Source organism: Eutrigla gurnardus, assembly GCF_963514095.1.
Source record: "Eutrigla gurnardus genome assembly, chromosome: 4".
Classification (NCBI taxonomy): domain Eukaryota; kingdom Metazoa; phylum Chordata; class Actinopteri; order Perciformes; family Triglidae; genus Eutrigla; species Eutrigla gurnardus.
The window spans coordinates 12,997,949-13,020,901 of record NC_139918.1 but is presented as its reverse complement, the minus strand read 5'-3'; the positions used below and the strand labels follow the sequence as shown (position 1 = coordinate 13,020,901).

Genomic DNA, 22,953 nt, shown 5'->3' with positions numbered 1-22,953 from the left:
GGACATCGGACTGGGAAAACCATCTCTTGGACCTATGGACCTGGATTTGACGGGGACACCAGAGCCACTTTCAACAAGAAAGGGACAAATGCAAAAATGTTCTTAACAAAGAAGCCAAGCTTAACTTGAAAAGCAGGGACAGTGGACAGTGTTTGTACCATTTGGTGTATATAACAGTGAGTGGTTGCTGGGGGAAGAAACATCCACACACTGCTGTCGCTGGATAGCAGAGCTGTACAAGAGAAGTGAGGAAGAGCTTGAGAAGCCAGGCTTTTGCTTTCCATCTGACACTGATTGATAACTTAATCCTGGATGAACCAGAGTCTGGACAGTCCAGACCTTTATGAAATCCTGTGGATTTACCTGGAGGAAAGAGCACCTCAACACTGACACCCACCAGTCCGTCACATCCCTGACAACACCATAAAGGAACCAATACTGTGTGATTCACTTTGCAATATTTAAGAATCTTCCAGTGTTCACATCAACTTTCTACAGGCTTTCAGATTCCTTGTTTGTATGACACAGCCTTGTTTATAGCTTAACCACCATGTATTTATTACTTTATTCAAATAAGGGATTTAAGAGCCGAGGGGTGTACGGTTTGTTCAACCTTAAAGTGGTGTATGTAATCCTTCAGTTGACCTTAAAGTCACCATGAAATGGAAAAATGACTTTTTCAAAGTTGTTTACAAATTTTTCCAAACCACCGTATACTCTTATATAAAAATAAGTGTCAAAATATGTATACGTTTTTCAAAAAACAAACAAAAAAAGAGTTCTCGGTCCTCTCCTTCCTGTAAAAACAGCAGGTGGAAGGTATGGAAATAAAACATGCAGCAAATAAATCTCTCTTTTATTTCTTTCAAATCACAAATGGAAAACTTTTGATTGATCAGCCGTGCATGATGCGCCACCATGATCCAACAGGAGCGCATCAAATTAACGAGGCACAATGCCAAGATGCTTTTTCACCCGTTGTAGAACGAAGGTATGTGGTTTGCACATGAAAAAGCATTATGTGAAGCCAGATAAAAAGTTAAATTCCACTGCAATTATGTCACAGGTTATATATATATATATATATATATATATATATATATATATATATATAAATATATTTGCAGTGTCTGTTTCCCGCTTTGTGTGATCAAGGTCTTCCCTGATAACAAACATGCAGTGGCAGACTGGAGCCAGCTACCATGTTGGAGGACGATCCTGCTCTGTCAAAAACCCTCAAGCCTCCTCACCAAGGCCGACTATTCATGCTGCTAGAAAATCTCCCACATACTGTCAGTGGAAACTCAAGGGATGACCGTGGGTGCCTCAAAGGAATATATAAAAAAGAAACAGAAAAGCAGTCTGTTGTTACTGTCAATACAGACCGAGTGATATTTGCAGGGAGAAGGAAGTTTCACACGATGCTGGGGAGTCCATAATGAGGACCAAGACAGTGTGCAGTTCCTTACAAACACGACTTATGCAGCTGAGCTTTGGTCAAAGTCTTTTAAAGTTATTTAAAATCCTTGTTGTTACTCTAAAGTTTCCAACCGCAACACATTGTCTACATTTAAATGTGAGGCAACACAATGATGCAAAAGACATGTAAATTGTTCCATTTGATTTAATAGCAGTGTAATAAATTAAGCACACATACAGGTTGTATGCATCTTATGTACTTTGGTGAAATTGTGGTACACATGAATTCTCTTTTCTTCTTATTTCTTCAGCTTAAAGACAACACATACTTGGATTAAAGAGCAAAAACTCTTAGCATGTCAATAATAGAAAGGTATTTAGACAACCCAAAAGGTTGTTATGTTGCTATAAATAAGTCTGGAAGTGGTAACAATAAAATGAAAAACTACCAATAATAATGATCAAACTAATACAAACTGTAGAAGTAAACGAAATGTTATTCAAAGTTTCAAACTACAGTAAATGCAATTAGCGATGGCATGGCATAATTAAAGTTGCTTAGCAACACATAAGTAGGCTGCATTAAGAAATGTAAATGACAAATAAGTTTTAAATAAATGTGGGGGACTATGCACCTTTTTTCCTAGCAATAAAATTGGTTCAGTTGTAGGTTTTTTTGTACTAAGTTTGCCCACTTTGTTCGTACTTTCGGACGCCACACTGGAAAAAAGTTACTCACCAAAGTAATCTGTGACTAACTGGGCTAAACTTGATCTTACATCGCCCTCTGCTGGAGGAGATACTGAAGTACAACACAATGAAACTAATAGAAGAAGAAATTCCTGAAACTGTTTTAAATAAATTCATCATTACAGATGAACTATCAAAATAAAGTGTAATGTAAGTCGTGTTGAATATCTGTTGCAATATTGCTGGCCTTTAAAAATGCCTCATCCCAGTCATGGTTTGATAATACTGGTGGTGTAACATGTAGCCAATCATATCGACTCTTCATTCCAGCTCCACCAACCGAACACAAGCATGTTTGTAGGTGGAGGTTCAGTTGGAGGGTGTCGAAACTTGCTCATTGAGTCTTTAGAGTTTCATTGCGGTTGGATAGGTACAAATGAGCTGAAAATGGCTGCGAGATCTGCGATCTGCGCAGGTGTAGCGGCTATTTTTAATGTGCGCAACGGAACCAATGTGTCAACTGTCCAACACACGGCATGAGAGGACACCGACACGGGATCCCCAACCGAAATAATGTGCAATTATTGACCACATTAAATTGAAATACTGTATTTTTACAGCCGAACACAGTGGACTCATTCGTACTTGAATCATTCAGCAGGCGACAAAGCCATGTTTCGACAAACGAAGGCGGTGCTCCAGAAACTTCGATGTCTCCGGTAAGTTAGCTAACGGTGATGTTGGAGCAAATGAGCGTGAACACACCTGGCGTTTTGCTCGTAAAGGAAATGCAACTTTTGTGTGCTGATGACTTCGTAGTGTCACGACAACCTTCACCAACCGTATGTGACCAGATACGGTGATATGGTAGAAGAAAGGGTGCTTTGACTTTGTCCTAACTGATGACAGCTGATGCAACCAAACATGAGCACGCGCATCCCTTTGGACGTATCTAACTAACGTTACTGTTTATATTGTTGTATTAACTAGTCCTTTAAAAGAGTAGTAGGTTCAGCCACGTGTGGCCTGTGGTCAGTATTGTTTGAGGTAGCGGAGAAGATAAAGGAAGAGAGAACTACTGAAGTTTGTTAGCTGTTTCCACACGAGCCTACATTAGTGTTGCACCACATGTAACCTATGTAACCCTATGTGAACTATGAATCTATGGCCTGTAGACATGTTAAAGTGTCTTAGTATTTTATGAAATAGTATTTGCATATGGTTTATAATGCATGCACACTCTGGAAAGTCATTATGTTTAATGAAAGATGATAAAATACACACAATTCTTCTTTTCTACTGCTACTGTGGTTGTGGGAGGAGAAACGTAGCATCTTTAAACCCAAGGTCCACATTGTCTTTGTCAGCGGTACCTGATGTGGGGATGTGTGAGCCGTTACACAAGATATTCAACACTGTAAAAATATTGTTTGTGCAAAAATTGGCGGATTATTCTTGGCACTACTGACTACTGTTTTCTTCTCCCAGTTTCAGTGGACCGCAGCATACATGGAAGCAGAAGAGCACTTCAGCTAAAGAGAGGGCCTGTCAGTACCAACCAGGAGAGAGAATCCATGGCTTCACAGTCAGAGAGGTACATTTAACTTGACTGAAAGTAGCACAGCATAGGGCTTGTTAAATAATGTTATATGAACAGTTGAGCTGTACATGTAAATGTGGTTGAATTTAAAAGGATGAACTGTAGTCTGATTTATGATTTTCCTCCTTTTTTTGACCTTGTTACAGTGTTTGATTTAGTGGCTGAGACCACGAGACCATTACCCTTATTGAAATTGTCTACTGCTATTAAATCAATTGTAATTTCAGTTTCCAACTCTGTTTTTCCCAGGTTGTTGTGGTTCCTGACTTGTTTCTCACAGCAGTGAAGTTGACCCATGATAAAACTGGAGCTCAGTACCTCCACGCAGCCAGAGATGACTCCAATAACCTCTTCAGGTAGGATGAAATCTGTTTCAGCAGTACTGTCTATTTATATTCCTGTTTGACAACATCACATAATAATAATAATAATAATAATAATAATAATAATAATAATAATAATAATAAATAAATAAAAGTTATATAGTGCCTTTCAAGGAACCCAAGGATGCTTTACATTATGGCATTATGGAAGGAGGGACAAACAACTAGACAGTCATACACACAGAGAACACAAAACAGTCTAGGGGCCAAAGGCCTTGGTGAAGAGAAACTGTGTGCTGTTTTGAATGTGACCAGGTGGGGGCGTTGCAGATGCTCCAGCTACAAAAAAAAGAAGCAATGAATCAGATGCCTCTTGTTTGTGTTTTTCAGTGTCCAGTTCAGAACGACCCCCATGGACAGCACAGGGGTCCCACACATCCTGGAGCACACGGTGCTTTGTGGATCTAAGAAGTATCCCTGCAGAGACCCTTTCTTCAAGATGCTCAACAGGTCCCTGTCCACCTTCATGAATGCTTTCACAGGTACAGAAAAGGCCATTTGGACATAAATGAGTGACCTCTTAGCGTGTGAGAAAGGTTGTTGTGAAAAGTGTTCTTATGTACGACAGCGTTTCATTAACCCCAAATAATTGCGATATATTCTGTTTTAATAATAATAATGAATACATTTTATTTATAGGTACTCAAATTCGCTTTACAGTTAAAATGGAATCAAACAGACAATAGATTTAAAAAAAACAGAATTAATATGTTTGGACTTCATGTTAAAGTGATGTTGAAAGTGTTGGAAGTGCGGGTTTACATGCACCAGTTCAGTACTAATTCTCCTCGCTTCCTCGTGAACAGCCAGTGACTACACCATGTATCCATTTTCAACCCAAAATGGGAAGGACTTCCAGAACCTTCTCTCTGTCTATCTGGATGCTGTGTTCTTTCCGTGTCTACGAGAGCAGGATTTCTGGTGAGTTTGGACTAATGCTGCACAATTCTTCATATTAGACTGCTCTAGCTGCTCAGTTTTATTTTGTAAACTAAGTAGCCAAATGTTATGTGATTCTGTGTGTTGATAGTCTATAACAGTCGAGTGTGATTCGGTGTGTCTTGATATTCCAGGCAGGAGGGCTGGAGGCTGGAGAATGAAAACCCCACAGATCTCAACTCCCCTCTGGTGTTTAAAGGAGTGGTGTTCAATGAAATGAAGGGAGCTTTTGTAAGTAAACACTTTCCCACTCACTAGATTTGTAGATTTATTTTTTAAATGGGACAATACATAGTATGTACATTTTCATGTAAATACATTAGATCATACCCAGGTGGCTAATTTCCATCTCTAGTCCCATCGGCAGGTTAGTGTTCAACACACAGGAAACAACATTGGAACATCAACTATCATCAACATTGTATATGCATAGCACTTACCTGTTGTATACATGCTTTTTATTTAACAAACAGGCCATTTATGTCCTTTCATGTTATAAACTCCCCAATAGTTTAAATATTTAACGCACAAATGTATTTTCCTGCTTATTATACTAATACACTGATGTATACTGTAGGGATATAACATACAAATAGTGAGCAAACATTTAGCTCAGTGCAGTTGTGCGTTTCTTGAAGTGAGGCTACACAGCAGAAAAAACATGACACCCATTGATTTAACCATGCAATAGCTTCAGAAAGGCCAAATAACACGTGCTAAGCCATTTAAATCCTAGTATTAATCGGAGCAATAAAGACATTTTTAATTCATGAATGATTCTCTGTCAAATCAGCAGTAGAAACAGCTATTTGTGTGTTTCTCTCTCACCGTCTGTCTCTCTGCAACCATGAAAAGCAAGTCACCAAACTAAGAAACTGATTGCCTTCGATTGTTCACCTCCACTCCGTTTTAGTACTACAGACAAGGCCGCACCTGCACACAACAAACAGTGCTGTCCATGGTCCTGAAACGTTGATAAACGATGCTTGTGAAAGGGTTGAAGACAAATAAATAATGCTTTTACCATAGCAGTAGTGGCAGAATCTGAAATAATAATCTACGAGTGTGTTTGTATGTTTGTGTATTCTTACAGTCAGAGAACGAGCGCGTCTATGCCCAGCACCTCCAGAACAAGCTGTATCCAGACCACACCTACTCTGTGGTGTCAGGAGGGGAGCCTCTAGCCATCCCCGACCTCACCTGGGAGCAACTCAAACAGTTCCACGCCACGCATTACCACCCCAGCAACGCCAGGTAGGGATGCATTTACACAGCCCAGTGCTTGCTTTAATCCCACAATTTACTAATTTTGGAATTTGATAGTAGTTTATATTAAGTTCCTGGTGCAGGCTAGTAGAAATTTGCATTGGCAGGACAAGTGTTTATGCTGTAAACTTCAAACATTTCAAACAAACTGTCAGTCTTGTTTGGTCGTTCTTAAAAACAAACTTGCATGTGTTGCTGTGATGGGAGAGAAATCATGCAGCTTTGTAAGTGTACAAATATGTATAACACGTTCCCTCTCAGAGTGTCTTGTGTATGTTCTTCAGGTTCTTCACCTATGGAGATCTGCCATTGGAGCAGCACCTGAAACAGATTGAGGAGGAAGCTCTGTCCATGTTTGAACCCATTAACCCCAACACGGAGGTCCCATCCCAGCCACACTGGAGCAGCCCTGTAAGTTCATAACACACATTACAGTCACCTCGAAGGGGGAAGGTTTGAGAAAACAAAAACGTAATCATCACTCATCATGTATTTAATTATCACTTTATGGTTCTGTTGTTTTATTTTTAGAAACAGAAATGCATTAGTAGTAGTCAAGTGTGATCTCACTGTGAGTCATCGGTTTCCCAGAGAGAAGACCATGTGACGTGCAGCCCTGATGCCATGGCTCCAGATCCAGCCAGACAGGACACGCTGTGTGTGAGCTACCTGCTGGGAGAGTAAGACGTCTCTTTCTACAGCCTGCTGTGTTTCACAGAGACATTTGTGCTTTAACGCATGTTAGTAGGATGGCATTTATGTTATTCAGTAACCTCTGACCTCTTGTGCTTGTTTCTCTGTGCAGCATCACTAATACGTTTGAAGGATTCACTCTCAGCCTGCTGTCGTCTCTAATGATCTCTGGACCAAACGCTCCCTTCTACAAGGCTCTCATTGAACCCAAGATAGGAACGGACTTCTCTTCTGTCGTGGGGTGTGTACATGGACTTTAGGATCACAGCAGCAAACCTGTAATGTACTAATGTGGGCTCAGTATGGTTTTACTGGTCTACCTACATATCCAGCCCATCTGTGGGATAAAACGGATCATCTTTTATGTAGATATTTAATCAGTGTTGATGGTTAAATTCCTCAGTGACTAATATATTGAGATAAGGGGTGTAACGATACATTTTTCAAATGATACAATATGTATCATTTTCTATGGTTCCGATATGATTCAAGGACGATATTTGGCTTTCTAGAACGATATGATGTGGTTCAATGAATTGAAATCGATACAGGAACTTTTTTTTTCTTCTTTTTTTTTTACAAAAATTCAACCAATGTTACTGTTACCGTTTGAAATACCTGAATGGATACTGGACAGTGCAGGTGAAGATTCCTAGAAGTATTTCTTGTCAGGGAATCAGCAGGGGTGAAATAATTATGGATATAAAACAAGTAAAAAGTGATTAATAGCAAATAAATTCACCTTTTTATTTTAAAATAATATGCTCTTTTTTATAATGAAAAAGGAGAACAGAACACCACATACCTGTCCCGGTACCTGTTGTGTTTCTGGTGCTTTTTGAAGCCCGCGGTGAACCGGAGACCAAATCCGAATCAGATGACCGGTTTTTAAAACTACGCCCGACTGGACCGCCCGGTTCGTGACACCGGCTCGGAAGGTGACACGTGAGACAGGACCTGAATCTTACGGTGTGAGGGGAGACAGGTGTTTAGGGCACAGCAACTTTCTGTACGAAAAATAAACGATAGACAGTTGTCTTCATTTCTGACGCTCACGTCACTCCGCCTGATTACTTTTCCTCACAAACATCCAGCGAAGAAGAGACTGGGGTCAGAGCCAATCAGAGACAAAGGCCCGCCCCTACTCGGCCTCTGATTGGCTCAGACCGTGGTGATTAATCTCTGTATGCTGTGGGGAAAAAACATTACGCTACACACATAAACAGACCCGCTGAATGTTTGGAGCACCGGTGCAACCAAGGAACATATTTAGTCACACTTCACTGATTTTTGGTCACATGTGCGCCCAAAATAGTCACACTCTGGAGCCCTGTTTAATATCGATACAATCAATTATTATGTTGTAAATCCATTTTATATTGATATTTGTCCCCAGTTAAGGACAACTTGCCAAGCACCTGTCGATGTAGTTGGATCGGAGAAATAAAAATCTATACATCGATATAGTAGATGAATCGTTACACCCCTAATTGAGATACATTGAGCACCTCCAAGCTGTAATTGCCTGCAGTTCTTCCTTGTGATCAACCACGACACCGTCACATCAATTGATGGCACTGGATGCAGGAAGAATGATATTTTGTGGCTGCAAACTCAGTTTTCTCTGTCTTTATAACATGCACAGAGGAAGTTAGTGCTTTAATCGACACATCTATCATGTAAACTGTGTGGTGAATTTACCCTTTCAGTATTTGACCACTTGCCTTTAATGCAGTGCTATTAAGCATCCTGGGTTTGTTAAGAGTGTGCTGAAATGTCCTGCAGATACGATGGCAGCACCAAAGAGGCGTCGTTCAGCATCGGACTGCAGGGAATGGCTGAGGAGGACACGGAGAGGGTGAAACAAATCATCAGCCAAACCATCGACGACATTATAGAGTAAGTACCACTGTCATAATGGGTCCTGTGGTTTTTATTTCACGACTTCATTTTAAATGTGCACTTCTTTATATGAGGAGTACAACTCAAAATTTGGAGACAGTATAATTTGACAGGTCAAACATGTTTTAATAAAGCCATAAAATATTTGATGAAACTGTCTTATCATTCAAGTTTGTGCTTGGTTTTATTTTTTTGGTTTAATGAAGTGGACTTTTCACATGATTTTCAAATGGAAGGTAGGAAATGCTTGATGGGAAGGAAGAATTAATTAGTTGGTAAATGAGCCAGTAGGTAGAACGTGCGTAAGATCAACTTCATTCCTTCATCGTTCACAGGGAAGGCTTCGAAGAGGAAAGAATCGAGGCTCTCCTCCATAAGATCGAGATCCAGATGAAACACCAGTCCACAAACTTTGGCTTGTCTCTGGCCTCGGTGAGTTCACCGCTGTGTGTCTGTAACCTTAATTTTGTTTCCACATTCATAAGGACACAACATGTTTTTATAAACCCCAATGAGGGACGTATGTTAGTTACCAAGGATGCTAGTTTTTGGCATGAAATCGTGTGTTTCTATTTGTTTCCCCTTTGTTACCATTAACATTTCTATACAAATCAAGATTGTCCAAAGTTATTATCCTGTGATGACCAGAGTAGTTTAGGACGTGTAACTCTAATTCTAGAAACCTTCCTTTTTGTCCAAAATGTGTAATCACCCAAAAAGTACAACGTTAACAGTAAGACCTGTACATATTAAACTATTTATCATTCGTACTTAAATGTTTTGAGCTGTTGTTTTTATGTGTTGATTTCCTTTGTCTCAACATATTGTTTGTTAGTATGTAGCATCATCGTGGAACCATGACGGCAACCCGGTGGAATTGCTGCAGATCAGCGACAGCGTTGCCAAGTTCAGACAAGCCCTGAAGGAAAACCCTCGCTTCCTGCAGGACAAAGTCAAGAGCTACTTTAAGGTGAATGAAACGGGCTCTTTCCAGTTAGTTTGCCAGTTGTTTGCAGAGGGAAAAGGGGGCAACATGTAGAAGTCTGGGTTCATATCATTTATTTGTTTAACTGGTGAAGGATTGTGTCCTAGATGCTGGACTGACTCCCAGTGGTTGGAATTTGGGAGGAGGGTGGGATTTCATAATTCAGAGAAAGCAGGAAAACATACATATTGAAATGATGTACTTTGACCAAATAGTTTCTAACATAACACCACGTCCTGTCCACCGGCCCTGCAGGAGAACACACACAGACTGACTCTGTCCATGAGCCCCGATGAGGCCTACCTGGAGAAGCAGGCCAAGGCTGAGGAGGAGAAGCTCCAGAAGAAGATCCAGGCTCTGTCTGACAGTGACAGGAAAGACATCTATGAGAACGGTAACAATAGTTTCACTGCTCAGTGAATGTGGTTGACTCTTTCTTTTTGTTTGCAAGGTCAGTTCACAGACAAGTTAATTCATTAAATTAATTAAAAAATGTTTTACAATGCTTTTTTTTTTTTTTTTAAACAAGTTACTGGATGTTGCTTGGATGAAAAATGAGACAGTGATGCCATGTGAATATACTCAGAATCCTGTTTAAGATGTTTCTTCAGGGAGATGTTGCTCAGTTTTTCCCTCAGTATGAGTAGGATTTCTGTTCCATTAAACAGAATCTGATCAAACTGTCTTGATCTTGCGTTTTGATATCACTGGTGTTTTTCTTCTTGGAAAGGTCTGGAGCTGCTGGCGGTTCAGAGTAAAACCCAGGATGCCTCCTGTCTGCCTGCACTCAAAGTGTCTGACATTGAGCCCAGGATACCCATCACTCCTGTTCAGATCAGCACTGCAGGTACAGCAACGTGTCCACGACATCACAGTGATTGCACAGTGATTGCAGCACGCTATGTTTGTCATCATCACCCAAGTCAAGAGTCTATTGAATGTCACTGTAAGGGGCTTTCCTCTCTGATCTCCACAGGAGGTGTACCAGTTCAGTACTGTGAGCAGCCCACCAATGGCTTGGTTTACCTCAGAGCCGTGTGCAGTCTCAACACCCTGCCAGAGGACCTCAGGCTCTACGTCCCTCTCTTCTGCAGTGTTATCACCAAGTGAGTTAACTGGTCAATCTATAGGATAACGGCATTTGTTCTTATGACACGTTCTGGAACATTAAAAACATCAGCAACCTGTGCAGACAGCATCACGGCACTAAATCCAGCTTGTTTTGCATTGGTAATTAGCAGCAATAATGATGAGTGATTGACATAATATTGTGTTTATTTATTAACGGAGTCGCCATGAGTGTCTGAGGTGGTCGGTGGTCGGTCGGTCGCATGAGGCCGCCGTTGTATCATCGACATGTATCTGATGCACAGCAACTTTGCTAGCGGTTGAAGAGTGAAGTGTCAATATGCAAGACGAGCAAGAGTTCACCTGTTTGTCTGTGTGATTAGGATGGGCTGTGGAGCTCTGGACTACAGGCAGCAGGCCCAGCAGATGGAGCTGAGGACAGGAGGCATGTCTGTCTCCACACATGTCACCCCTGACTCCACCCAGCTGGACATGTACGAGCAGGTCAGTGTAACTTTACATTTTCAGGTTGGTTTGACTTCCATCCCTACTAGTGCTCTGTGCGCTGATTACATGTATTGCTGCAAATCAGAAAATTAGAAATCTGCAAATCTTGCCATCAGTCCCGTTTGACTCACAGCCTAGTGCATGCTGGGATTAGCTCCAGCCCTCAGAAAAGGAATATGTGGTTGATTAAAATTCAGTCAGTGATGCCTTGATGACCAAGGATTAGTTCACTATGAGGAGGGTCTCTCACTGGCCCTGTGCTCTCTGTTTCAGGGCATCCTCCTGTCCTCCTCCTGCCTGGAGAGGAACCTTCCTCACCTGTTTCAGCTCTGGAGCGACATATTCAACAGGTATGTCCTCCAACACTTCATATCACCAGCAGCTAGAGACGATTCCTACACATGTTCAAGCCATACAAGCATAAACAAACAGCAGCTGATGTTGTTTTGTCTGAAAAGTAAACTGGCTGGTAAATGTTCATCTAGCCCCCACTTTGATGATGAGGAGCGTCTGAGAGTGCTGGTGATGATGTCGGCACAGGAGTTGGCCAATGGGATCTCCTACTCTGGTCACGTGTATGCGATGACCCGTGCAGGCCGACACCTGACTCCTGCGGGAGACCTCCATGAGACGTTTGGTGGAATGGAACAGGTACTGTTCAGGAAATGTAGTATTGAGTATCAGAAGTTGGAGCATGTTGCCATCTGCTGCTTAATGTAATTAAGCTTGTAATTGCTTAATTCCATTCCATTCCATTTTATATCTTGTCATATCACAACAGAAGTCCTCTCAGGACACTTAACACATTAAGCAGGTCTAGAATATACTCATGATTTTCAGAGTTAATACATTTTAAATCACATTTACAACAAAGTTAGTTGTTAAAGGTGCTGTTTGATACATATGAAGACGTTCAAGTGTTTGTTAAATCATTTGAACATGAATTTGATTATTTTCTGTGATTTCACACACATTTATATTATTGGGAAATGTGTCTCATTGTGATGTTGATTCTTATGGTTTGCGTTTAAACGATCAGTTGTTGTTGTCTGTTCCATTTACCCGCACAGAACTGGGAAAAAAGGCTTTTGTCTATTCTGCTCCTACCTGGAACATGCTGCAAAAAGATTGGAAATTAACTGAATTGATATCTTTGAATGCTTTTAAATCTAGGCTGAGAGCACTCGAGATGACCTCCTTTACTTGTAACTGTTTTTTATAATTTTATTTGTTGTCTGTATATTGTAACTTTGTAACTTTTGCTGCCTCTTGGCCAGGACTCCCTTGAAAAAGAGGTTTTTAATCTCAATGGGACTTTCCTGGTAAAATAAAAAAGTATTTTTTTTTAAATTTAAAAAATAGATTTGAGATGTTCTTTATGTGCAAGAGAGGTTTTAGTTTTTCCATTTTCTGTTTTACCTGCCGTTTCTCAGTGCCAACAGTTTGTGAAACAGCTGGTTTGTGTTTCGGTTGTTTGGACCTCAGGTGAAGTTTATGAAGAGGATAGCTGAGATGTCAGACCTCAGCCAAGTCATCCGAACACTACCCAGGATCAAAAAGCACCTTCTCAACCCTGACAACATGAGGTGGGTTGGTATCATGGGACACCTGCTGATTTCAGTTTTTGTGTCCAGTTTTAGGAGCATTATATTCTGTTTTGAAGCCTCTAGATTTACGCTGTTGAAATAGCAAAATTATTTTACAGTATGTTACTGTATATCATCTACTTGGCATACTTCTCTCACCTCAAATGAAATAGTCTGTTCCTTTTTACAGGTGTGCAATCAACGCAACTCCACAGAAAATGTCTGACACAGCAGCACAGTTGGAGAGTTTTATGAAGGGAGTCGCTGATAACAGAAAGTCACTCAAACCTGTCAGGAATAATATTATTGAGGTAAGAAATCAACAGGGAAAATGGACCAAATAAACCAGTCAGAACAATTTCTCATTTTGAGTTGTTGATCAAATGAAAAAACAATATTTTTGCTTTCTTCATTTTTTTTATTCCTTTATTAGAGGCCACTAGATCCCCTAGACAACCATGAACTGAGCAGGAAACTCATCTCTGTAAGTAGATTTCTTCACCATCACCATCTTTAAGTGTTATTTGACTTTTATCTCTCTCTATATATATAGAACTGCTTCATGCCTACATGTGCACACATTATAACACTTCACAACAAGACACATTGGCTTATCAGATTATTTAAAAAAAAAATACTTAATTTGTAGGAAATGAGCAAACCTTTTCAAATGTTGGATCCAGCAAATAGTCGGGTGCAAATATGACTTGACCCCGGCGAGCACTGCGTCCATTGATTTCTGGCACACTGACACAAGAAATGATATGTTGGAATGGTACCCAACAGGGGATCTGTCTTTGGTCCGATGGACCAAAAACATCACCATGTTCATCTGGACGTTCAACAATGTTTCCAATGAACCAGTCATCATCATCGATACAGGCAATGTATTTTCCTGGCTGGAAAATGTAGTTTTGTGGCTGATCTGACTGCGAGTGTTCTCCCTCCGGGTTCTGTATCCAAGTGTTCTGAATCTGATTGGTGTCCTGCATCGACATCTGTGAATATCGTATCCTGTGATATTCTTTTCATCCGTATCTTATTTTTGGAAATTGGTATAAAGCAATGATGCGATCGTGTTCCACTGATCGTTTTGGCTGAGGTGTAACGTCTCTCCAATTTGTACGTTTCCTCGTGTTTTTTAATATCTTCTGCACTAACAAAGAAGAATGTAATGTTCTTAATGTTTTCTTTTGCCCATTGAAACATCTCCATTGGTGTCAGAATATCGTTTGCATCAGTGGCCTGCAGACTTGCTCGTGCTGCAAGTCGCTTGTCACAGGTGTGTCTCTTTCATTGGGGATAAGGGGTTAATTTGTGATTTTCAGGAAATGACTGGCCATAAGTCTTAATATTTCATTGTTTGCAATCACTGAGCATAATACTAAGTTATTTCCACAATTTTCATGCTTTATCATCACTAAATTCTCACTGATCTACATTCCAGACTTCTGGAAAAAATGTCCAAAATGGTGCATTTTGACGAATAAAATTCATATGGAGCTTCATAGTCAAAGGTTTTATTACATTAGAAGAAAGAACAAATACGTATCTTTATCTGGTATGAATCCCATTAGGATCATCACGTGTCCACGTGGTCATTTGGGGGTCCAAATATGAGGTTCCAAAAGAGTCACCTCTGCCCGGGAGGGTTTTTGGACCCCCATGAAACCCCCACCAGTGGTACCATACCCTTCAAATTCATTTTGGCAAGAGCAAAGAGTATGCAGGCGTTGCCAAGCAACGTGGCTATAGCGACCCGACCGCAGTGGCAGCAGTTGATCAGTAATGGGAAGTGAGATGATGGCTTATCCTTACGTTACGTGATACAAAGTATCATTTCAGAAGGCCAGTGCACTACTTACCGCTTGTGTGTGTCCAGAGGATGATGCGAAATTTTGGTTCAAAGAATCGAAGTTCACAGATAGTTTCCTAAATCGTTTTTATGATGTGAGCCAGCACAATAATTTAGGACTGTCATCAGGCAATTTGACGGAACGTCTTTCCTAGGTGTACATTAACACTTTTTAACCTACACCCTCCAGCCAATCAGAATCGAGTATTCACCCAGACCATGGTATAAATTGAACTAACAGACCAATTTTCAGCCTCCTATCACTATTAGAGCAGAAGTTATGGGCCTCCAAAAATGCCAACAAATGAAATGCGAAATTCCAATGTGTCAAAAAGGGGTGTGGCACTTGAAATTCAAATGGACGCCGTGGGCAAACCGTTTGAGATATTGACCTGAAACTTAAGTAACATAAGGCATATTTTCACCGCTTTTCAGCAAAATCAGAGAGGTGTCATGTACATGGGTGGCTGAGTTGGCATGGATTGACCCTAATATATTTTCAAATATGTGAGGGGTGTACTCACCAGGAGAAGGAAGCAGTGGTGAGGTAGATGGATGAAGGGTGTTTTTTTTATATATACATAATATATATTTATATATTGTGGGCGAAACCTGAGCACCAGGCGAAAACCCTTTTACGTTGGAGGTGAGGAAGGACAGAGTGGAGGGAGATGGAGGTGAGGTGGAGGGTGTTTTTTTATATATATACATAATATATCTGTATATATTGTGGGCGAAACCTGAGCACCAGTAGAAAACCCTTTTATGTTGGAGGTGAGGAAGGACAGAGTGGAGGGAGATGAGGTAGATGGATGAAGGGTGTTTTTTTTTTTTATATATATACATAATATATATGTATATATTGTGGATGAAACCTGAGCACCAGGTTGGAGGTGAGGAAGGACAGAGGTGAAGTAGATGGATGAAGGGTGTTTTAGTATTCTGGTATATAGATTTCACAAGGATATACTGGAGAAAGTTGAACAATGAGAAGCCTCCAACTTTTCAAGGCTTTCATGCTTGTTTGTTCGGTGCATGAAGCTAAAGAAACCCTTTTTCTTTGGCTTCTCCTCACGTTCTTTCTCCTCCTTCTCCCGCTTGGCTTCCTCCTTCTTCTCCTTCTCATGCATCTTGTCCTTCATCTTCTGCAACTCTGCCTGCTCATCCTGGATCTCTGTCCTGAAGAAGAATTTTCCTCTCTTCTTCTTCATGTACAGACAGACCTTCTCCAGGACCCTGTTGTCCTCATAGACCCCTCGGACTCTTGTCTCACAGCTCTGTGCTTCGTTGGCCAGGGCCTTTTTGAACTTGTTCTTCAGTTCCCTTTTCTCGTCCTCCATCTGCTGGACTTTTGTCTCCAGCAGGTGGATGCTTGTCTCCGAGCTCTGCTGGGACACAGCCAGGTCCTTTTGGACCTTGTCCTCCAGTTCCCTTTTCTCGTCCTCCATCTGCTGGACTTTTGTCTCCAGCAGGTGGATGCTTGTCTCCGAGCTCTGCTGGGAAACAGCCAGGTCCTTTTGGAACTTGTCCTTCAGTTCCTTTTTCTCGTCCTCCATCTGCTGGACTTTTGTCTCCAGCAGGTGGATGCTTGTCTCCGAGCTCTGCTGGGACACAGCCAGGTCCTTTTGGACCTTGTCCTCCAGTTCTCTTTTCTCGTCCTCCATCTGCTGGACTTTTGTCTCCAGCAGGTGGATGCTTGTCTCCGAGCTCTGCTGGGAAACAGCCAGGTCCTTTTGGAACTTGTCCTTCAGTTCCTTTTTCTCGTCCTCCATCTGTTGGACTTTTGTCTCCAGCAGGCGGATGCTTGTCTCCGTGCTCTTTTGGAACTTGTCCTCCAGTTCCCTCCTCTGGTCTGTGAGCTGCTGAGAGAGATCCTCCTTGTCTTTCCTGAGTTGTAGGATTTCTTTGTCCCTCTGGTGGATCTGCGCCTCCTGCATCAGCAAATCTTTCTTCAGGCAGTCCACCTTGGACTCCTGCTTCTGCATGGTTTCATAGCTGCTCTCTGTCTTCTCCTCCTGGGTTTGAAGATGTTTATCTGGCTGGCCGAGCTTTGACTCCTGCTTCTGCATGGTTTGGGCGCTCTCCTCCTGGGTCTGAAAATGTTTCCTCACCTGGTTGACCTTGGAGTCCTCTTTCTGTATGGTTTTGTAGTTGATTGTTTCTGTATTAGATCCTATCTCTAGATTGGACTTTCCTGCAACACCTTGAATAATGGTTGTGTTTGTCCAGTACCTGCACTATATTTATAGACTCCACGGTGCTTTGATCAAAGCCACTGCTTTGATGTTACTGTGATGTCATCAGAATGGAATGGAATCACAGAAGGAAAAAAAAAAAAACAGTGATCAGTCATGAGAATGAAATGGAATCAATGAAATGGAATGCTCTCCCTAGACATCAAAGCCACCACTGTGTATTCTTTTAAAAAGGGCCTGAAAACACATCTTTATAGTCAATGGCATTTCCTGTATTCTGGTACATTTTAACATAGTTTGATACTTTTATCTGACTGTATCATGAGAAAGCAATATGGGTTCATGTTGTAAAGTGGTCGATCATACACACATATTTGATGAGACTGCAATATTCACACCTGGAAGCTGCTTATATAACCAAGTATCTGCTGTTGAGGAAGTATCATATAATCTATTGCACATCAGTAATGTTTGACAGTTATGCTGTATTAAATGTGTATCTGGGTTTTTTATGTCTGCCTCTGAAAGCACACCGTTGCTTGTTTTGATGAGGACTATATAAATATTGTCTTTGTTATGATTATTATTAATATCATCAACTACATGAGATATGTAACAGACTGAACTTTTATTGCACAACATGAGCCTAACATTCCACAACATAGCGTTAAATATTAACTCACATAGGAAATGTGCACTTTCTAATAAACGTGCTGTTTGTTGTCAAAACTAAGAGCCAATGGCTTTGGAGCCAGGTGTAACCCAGGTTACTACCATGAGAACAAAAAGAAAAAAAACAACAACCAAAAACTAAGGGTTAACTGTAGTTTTTTTAAATAGGAGCCATTAAACAAAATAGGTCACTGTGGTTCGATAAATTAGACAGAAGAGGCAACATTTTTGTGTTCATATTGTTCATTATCTCAAATCTAATGATGCAAGTGTTGTTGTTTCCATTTTGCAGACTTCCAGGTGACATTTGAGTGAAATAGCCCTTTTGTTCATGTGACATGCGCATGATAGCCAGATGATAGACCTAACCAGCCAATCAGAATTAAGCTTTGCAGCGTGACTCGGAAGAAAGTACAGTCATTTCACAAAATCATAAGTATGTGATCATGTCAGTGCAATTTAGACAAGAGCAATGGATTCATAGACACAAAAAACATGGGGTTAGATACCTAGATTACTTGACAAGGTCAAATATTGAAGGAGCTAGGCTATTTTAAGGGTTTCCTACACATCTTGGAACTATCTTGAAAATGACGCCTTTATAGTGGTCAGAATTTGGTAAACTTTTAGTATGTTATTAAGGACACCTAATACTACAAAAAAACATTTGAAAACATTTTGTTAGAATTATTTGAGGGTTAGGTGTGTTTTTTTTTTCATATATGCACCCGCCTAAAACATGATTAAGGACAAACTAGGAAACTTGCATGTAGGTTGATTGAATGTAATAGACTGTATGTATGTGGGTACTGCTGCTCCAACTTAAAATCCAGTTAATGTGCCACATGATTCAGATCCTTGGATGACAGCAGCATGTTCACAGCTGGAAGGCAGCTATTCTATGCTGCTTTCTGTACAAAATAATGCTGACATTTCAGCATTTTTCTTTTTCTCTTGTCTTTATTTGCATAGTTGGCATGCGATAATCCAACAGTAACAATAAGCAATCAAGTGACATTACTTGAATATTGTGACACTTGGATTACATTACTGACTATATGTTTTGATAGATAATTACTAATTGTATTGGAATACATTTTAAAGTAACCCTCCCAACCCTGGTTATGACGGAATATGCCATAATTGTCTATTACATATTGTATATAAATGCTAGACCCCACTTTATGTGAGCAGCTGTCCTGTGCCTGTATGGGCGAGTCTTCTTTGATGAAAGAGGAATAACCCAACTCTTATCAGAATTAAGCAGTGTGTGTTTTTATTCCCACTTCACGTTTCAGGAGCTGAATTTCCAGCCGTGTCAGATGAAAACTTTCTTCCAGATGCCCTTCCCTGTCCACTTTGTCAGTGAGAGTATTCGTACCGTACCGTTTTCCCACGAGGACAACGCCAGGTAACTACATCAGCGCACGGCAAAGATCCACGACGAAAGCTCCAGCTTGACCTGGCACTGAATCATTATTTCTAGTTGTGCTTACTTCGTCCACATTCTTACTCTCATGTCTGTATTTTCTCTCTTTGTCAGTTTGTGCATCTTGGCGAGGATGATGACGGCGAAATTTCTTCACGGAGAGATCCGGGAGAAGGGAGGAGCCTACGGAGGCGGGGCCAGGATGGGAGGAGGTCTTTTCTCATTTTACTCATACAGGTTAGAAGCAGTTCAACACACTTTTCATATTTACATGACATTAAATTGTTCTTTGGGACTTTTTGTTTTTCCAAACAATTAATTGAGAAAATAATCAATGGTAAAACATTAGACTTTCACAGTATGTTGACGTTTGTCTCATCTGTCTCTCAGGGACCCAAACTCCATGCAGACCTTGTCTGCGTTCCGTAAAGGAGTGGACTGGGCAAAGTCAGGACAGTTTACCCAGCAGGACATCGATGAAGCCAAACTGTCAGTGTTCTCAGCTGTAGACTCACCTGTGGCGCCCTCGAGCAAAGGTGAGACCTCCACTGTGTTGAATCAACAGAGTGATGCTGCAGTTACCTTTTAAAATCTGGTGTCAAACTCCTGTTAGACTGTTGTCTGTTTGAAATCACTGCAAATGAAATATCCTTTGGTTTTTGACTCTAAAGATGTCACTTTGTTTGGTTTAAAAAATGCCCACCGCTGTTGTTTGATCAAGAAAATAATACAAAGCTTTTTTGACAAGGAACATAATAGTTAGTTGCATCTGTCAATTGGATGCTTTGCCTCTAAAGTTCTGGTACTACGCCTGATATTCTTGATGTCTTTGTGTTCAGGAATGGGTCGCTTCCTCAGTGGAGTCACAGACGAGATGATGCAGAATCACAGAGAGCGACTCTTCGCTGTCACTCACAAAAGCCTGGTGGACGTGGCGGAAAGGTACGTTTTTAGAATAGTCAAGAAACACAATGGAGAGAAACTAAATCAGTAACAAGTCTGCATGTAGTAGAGTTGAAATAAAGTATAAAAGAAGTGTCTCTGGTTTTTCTGCAGATACCTCGGTGTTGGTCAGAGGACGTGTGGCGTTGCTATCCTGGGCCCAGAGAACGAGACGGTTAAAAAAGATCCCTCATGGATTGTAAAATAATCTCATAAGAGATCAACTGTACTTCCCATGTCACAATGACTGTAGTCGGAGAACCTGAGTAATGGTGTAGTCATAATCTGATTATTCCTGATCTTTTTATATATTATGTTATGTACATATTTATGAAGTATGATTATTACATTACAGTATAATACTGGAAAAACACAACTTGAGTCGGCTCTTGATTTTGTATTATTTTGTGATTATGTTTTTTCTGCAGTATAAAACAGATGATGTGGTGCCTCAGTGCTTCAGGAAATTCTTTCAACTTTTGCACAACTCTGAACAGAAGCTAAACAATACATTATTTGATGATATGATTCATGACTCAAACCCTGATATCATCCAAACTGCATGTTTTGTGATCCGATCCACCCCTGGTCTACATGGTAAATATGATATCTCATAACCTGCAACAGCCGTTACTCCTTGTTCGTTAATTTAATAGAATTCAATATTGAAAATACAATGTCAGCTCGTCTAGCTTGTTGAAACTTTAAGAGCTCTTTTTTTAAATTACCCATCCTCATCTAAAACCCCCCCAAAAGATCCCTTCTTAAAGTACCATGGCTTTACCATGCACTTAACCTTTTCAATTAAGCAATCTATGACATACTATACTATGATTTAATTATTACATGCTATATTATAACGTGTTTATGACTGTCGATACCATTACTTTTCATGAGATTCTATTGACATACTTTAGAATTGCTTTTTTCTGAGATACTATACGATTACTTTTTATGACATACCATATTATAACATTTTCATAACACGTACTATATTAAGACTTTTTTTAATTACTTTAATGACAGACTACTATGGTATTTTTATGACATAATATACCATGAGTTTTTAATTACACTTTTCTGACAAAGTGTATATAAAGCCTTTTTAATAACCTTATTACGACATTAAACATACTAGACTGACATTTTACTATGACATTTTATGAAATGTATATCATTACTGAATAATGGAATGACTTTAATGCCACTTCCTTAATATGACATTTTTATGAGATATTATACTTGGCATTAAGGGACAGAGGAGACTTTCCTTAGAGGGGACTCGGGTCTTTGGAGTACATGGAACACTCCTGAGGACCTTCTTTGACTCTGTTCTGGCGTCGGCCATCTTCTTCGGAGTCGTCTTTTGAGGCAGCAGCATCTCAACTACTGTCAGGAAGACACTTAATGGACTAAGAAGGCCACTCCTTCAAATAACAATATTAATGTGTACCGCTGTCTACCAACATTTTCAAATCTCCTGCTGTGGGACTTATAAAGGAATATCTTATGTCTCACTTTTTATGACTTTATTACACATTTTTGTAACATATATTATGACGATCTATTGCTTTTCCCTGACATTTTCTTCTATTCTTTGAGATACTGTAATATGACTTGTTTTTACATACTATACTGTGACTTATATAATCTACTATGACTTGTTATTGACTGTTGACATACTACATGACTTTTTTCAACATACTATACTATGACTTTTTTTCAACATACTGTATAATGACTTACTTTTTTACCAGATACTATACCACTACTACTACTAATGTACTGTGACTTATCTCTAAATACTATACTGTGACTTTTTATATATATATATATATATATATATATATATATATATGTCTGTGCAACAGAGCCTGGTGGTTCGGATCCAGGCTTGTTGATAGGGGTTTCCCCCCTATTTAAATCATTATGCCATGCTATCAACCTACTGCAGGTTTACCATACAGAATGGTATTAATCTTGAAAAGAAATCAATTTGTTCCCTATTTTTCAATGACATGAGCATCACAAAAAAAACATGCCACTCAAGGAAAGGAAATGTAGTACTTTCAAAGTGTAGATGAGGTGACCTCAGTCCCCTTTCTTAATGAAAAGAAGTTAGTGATCAAATCTCTTTCCACTTTCCACACAATAAATGCTTTATTACTCTGTGACAGGACACATACTTCACACTGCCAGCACATTAATTCATGTTGCGTACAAGTTTGAGACATTCTCCATTTCACTGCCAAACTACAGCAACAGCAGGACCGTACTTACAATACCACTTTAAAGATGTCCCTTACAAAGCCCAGGGTGGATACGAACGAATAAGACACCACAACACACACACACTCATGCACATTTAGCAGGTGATGGGACACACACAGCCAGCTCGGCTCACTAAACCTCCTGTAGGTCACATTTCCATTGTATCATCACTCCTGGTATATATTATCTCTTTAAAAGCAGCTTCATGGGATTACATTAATTATGGGGCTCAAAGTGCTGTAGAAAATAAAAATGACAAAATCACCCACCTCAGTCACGCTGCTTTACGCAACATGGGTGTTTGCTACAATTTCAGGACTAAAACGTGAATACTTATACAGTACATAATAAGGAGTGCTTACAGATACATTGATGTCTAGAATTGGGGATCATGAAAACACGATGTCATTTCTGCTAGCCTTTGGAAACTATGTGACGGGCCAAGCCACTTACCCTCAAATTTAACCATTAGTTATTATTTTATCTAAATTTACTGAGGTCAGTATTTAAAAAATAGAAGATTCCTTCTGCAAAGTTCCTTGACTTTACCA

At 40.1% G+C, this 22,953-nt stretch overlaps 1 protein-coding gene across 1 annotated transcript; it reads left to right on the top strand.

Moving 5' to 3' along the window:
* The first annotated feature begins 2,593 nt into the window (after positions 1–2,593).
* pitrm1 (pitrilysin metallopeptidase 1) lies at positions 2,594–20,580 on the top strand. The gene is made up of 27 exons (XM_084008799.1): positions 2,594–2,828; positions 3,598–3,703; positions 3,959–4,065; positions 4,423–4,574; positions 4,899–5,013; positions 5,166–5,262; positions 6,125–6,285; positions 6,582–6,708; positions 6,889–6,977; positions 7,103–7,231; positions 8,776–8,889; positions 9,228–9,324; positions 9,728–9,862; positions 10,133–10,271; positions 10,608–10,724; positions 10,854–10,983; positions 11,329–11,449; positions 11,726–11,802; positions 11,938–12,103; positions 12,938–13,038; positions 13,229–13,349; positions 13,472–13,522; positions 19,059–19,171; positions 19,304–19,426; positions 19,580–19,725; positions 20,029–20,131; positions 20,246–20,580. The coding sequence occupies exons 1-27, from the start codon at positions 2,782–2,784 to the stop codon at positions 20,337–20,339; spliced, it is 3,078 nt and encodes a 1,025-aa protein (XP_083864925.1). The 5' UTR covers positions 2,594–2,781; the 3' UTR covers positions 20,340–20,580.
* The last annotated feature ends 2,373 nt before the right edge of the window (positions 20,581–22,953 follow it).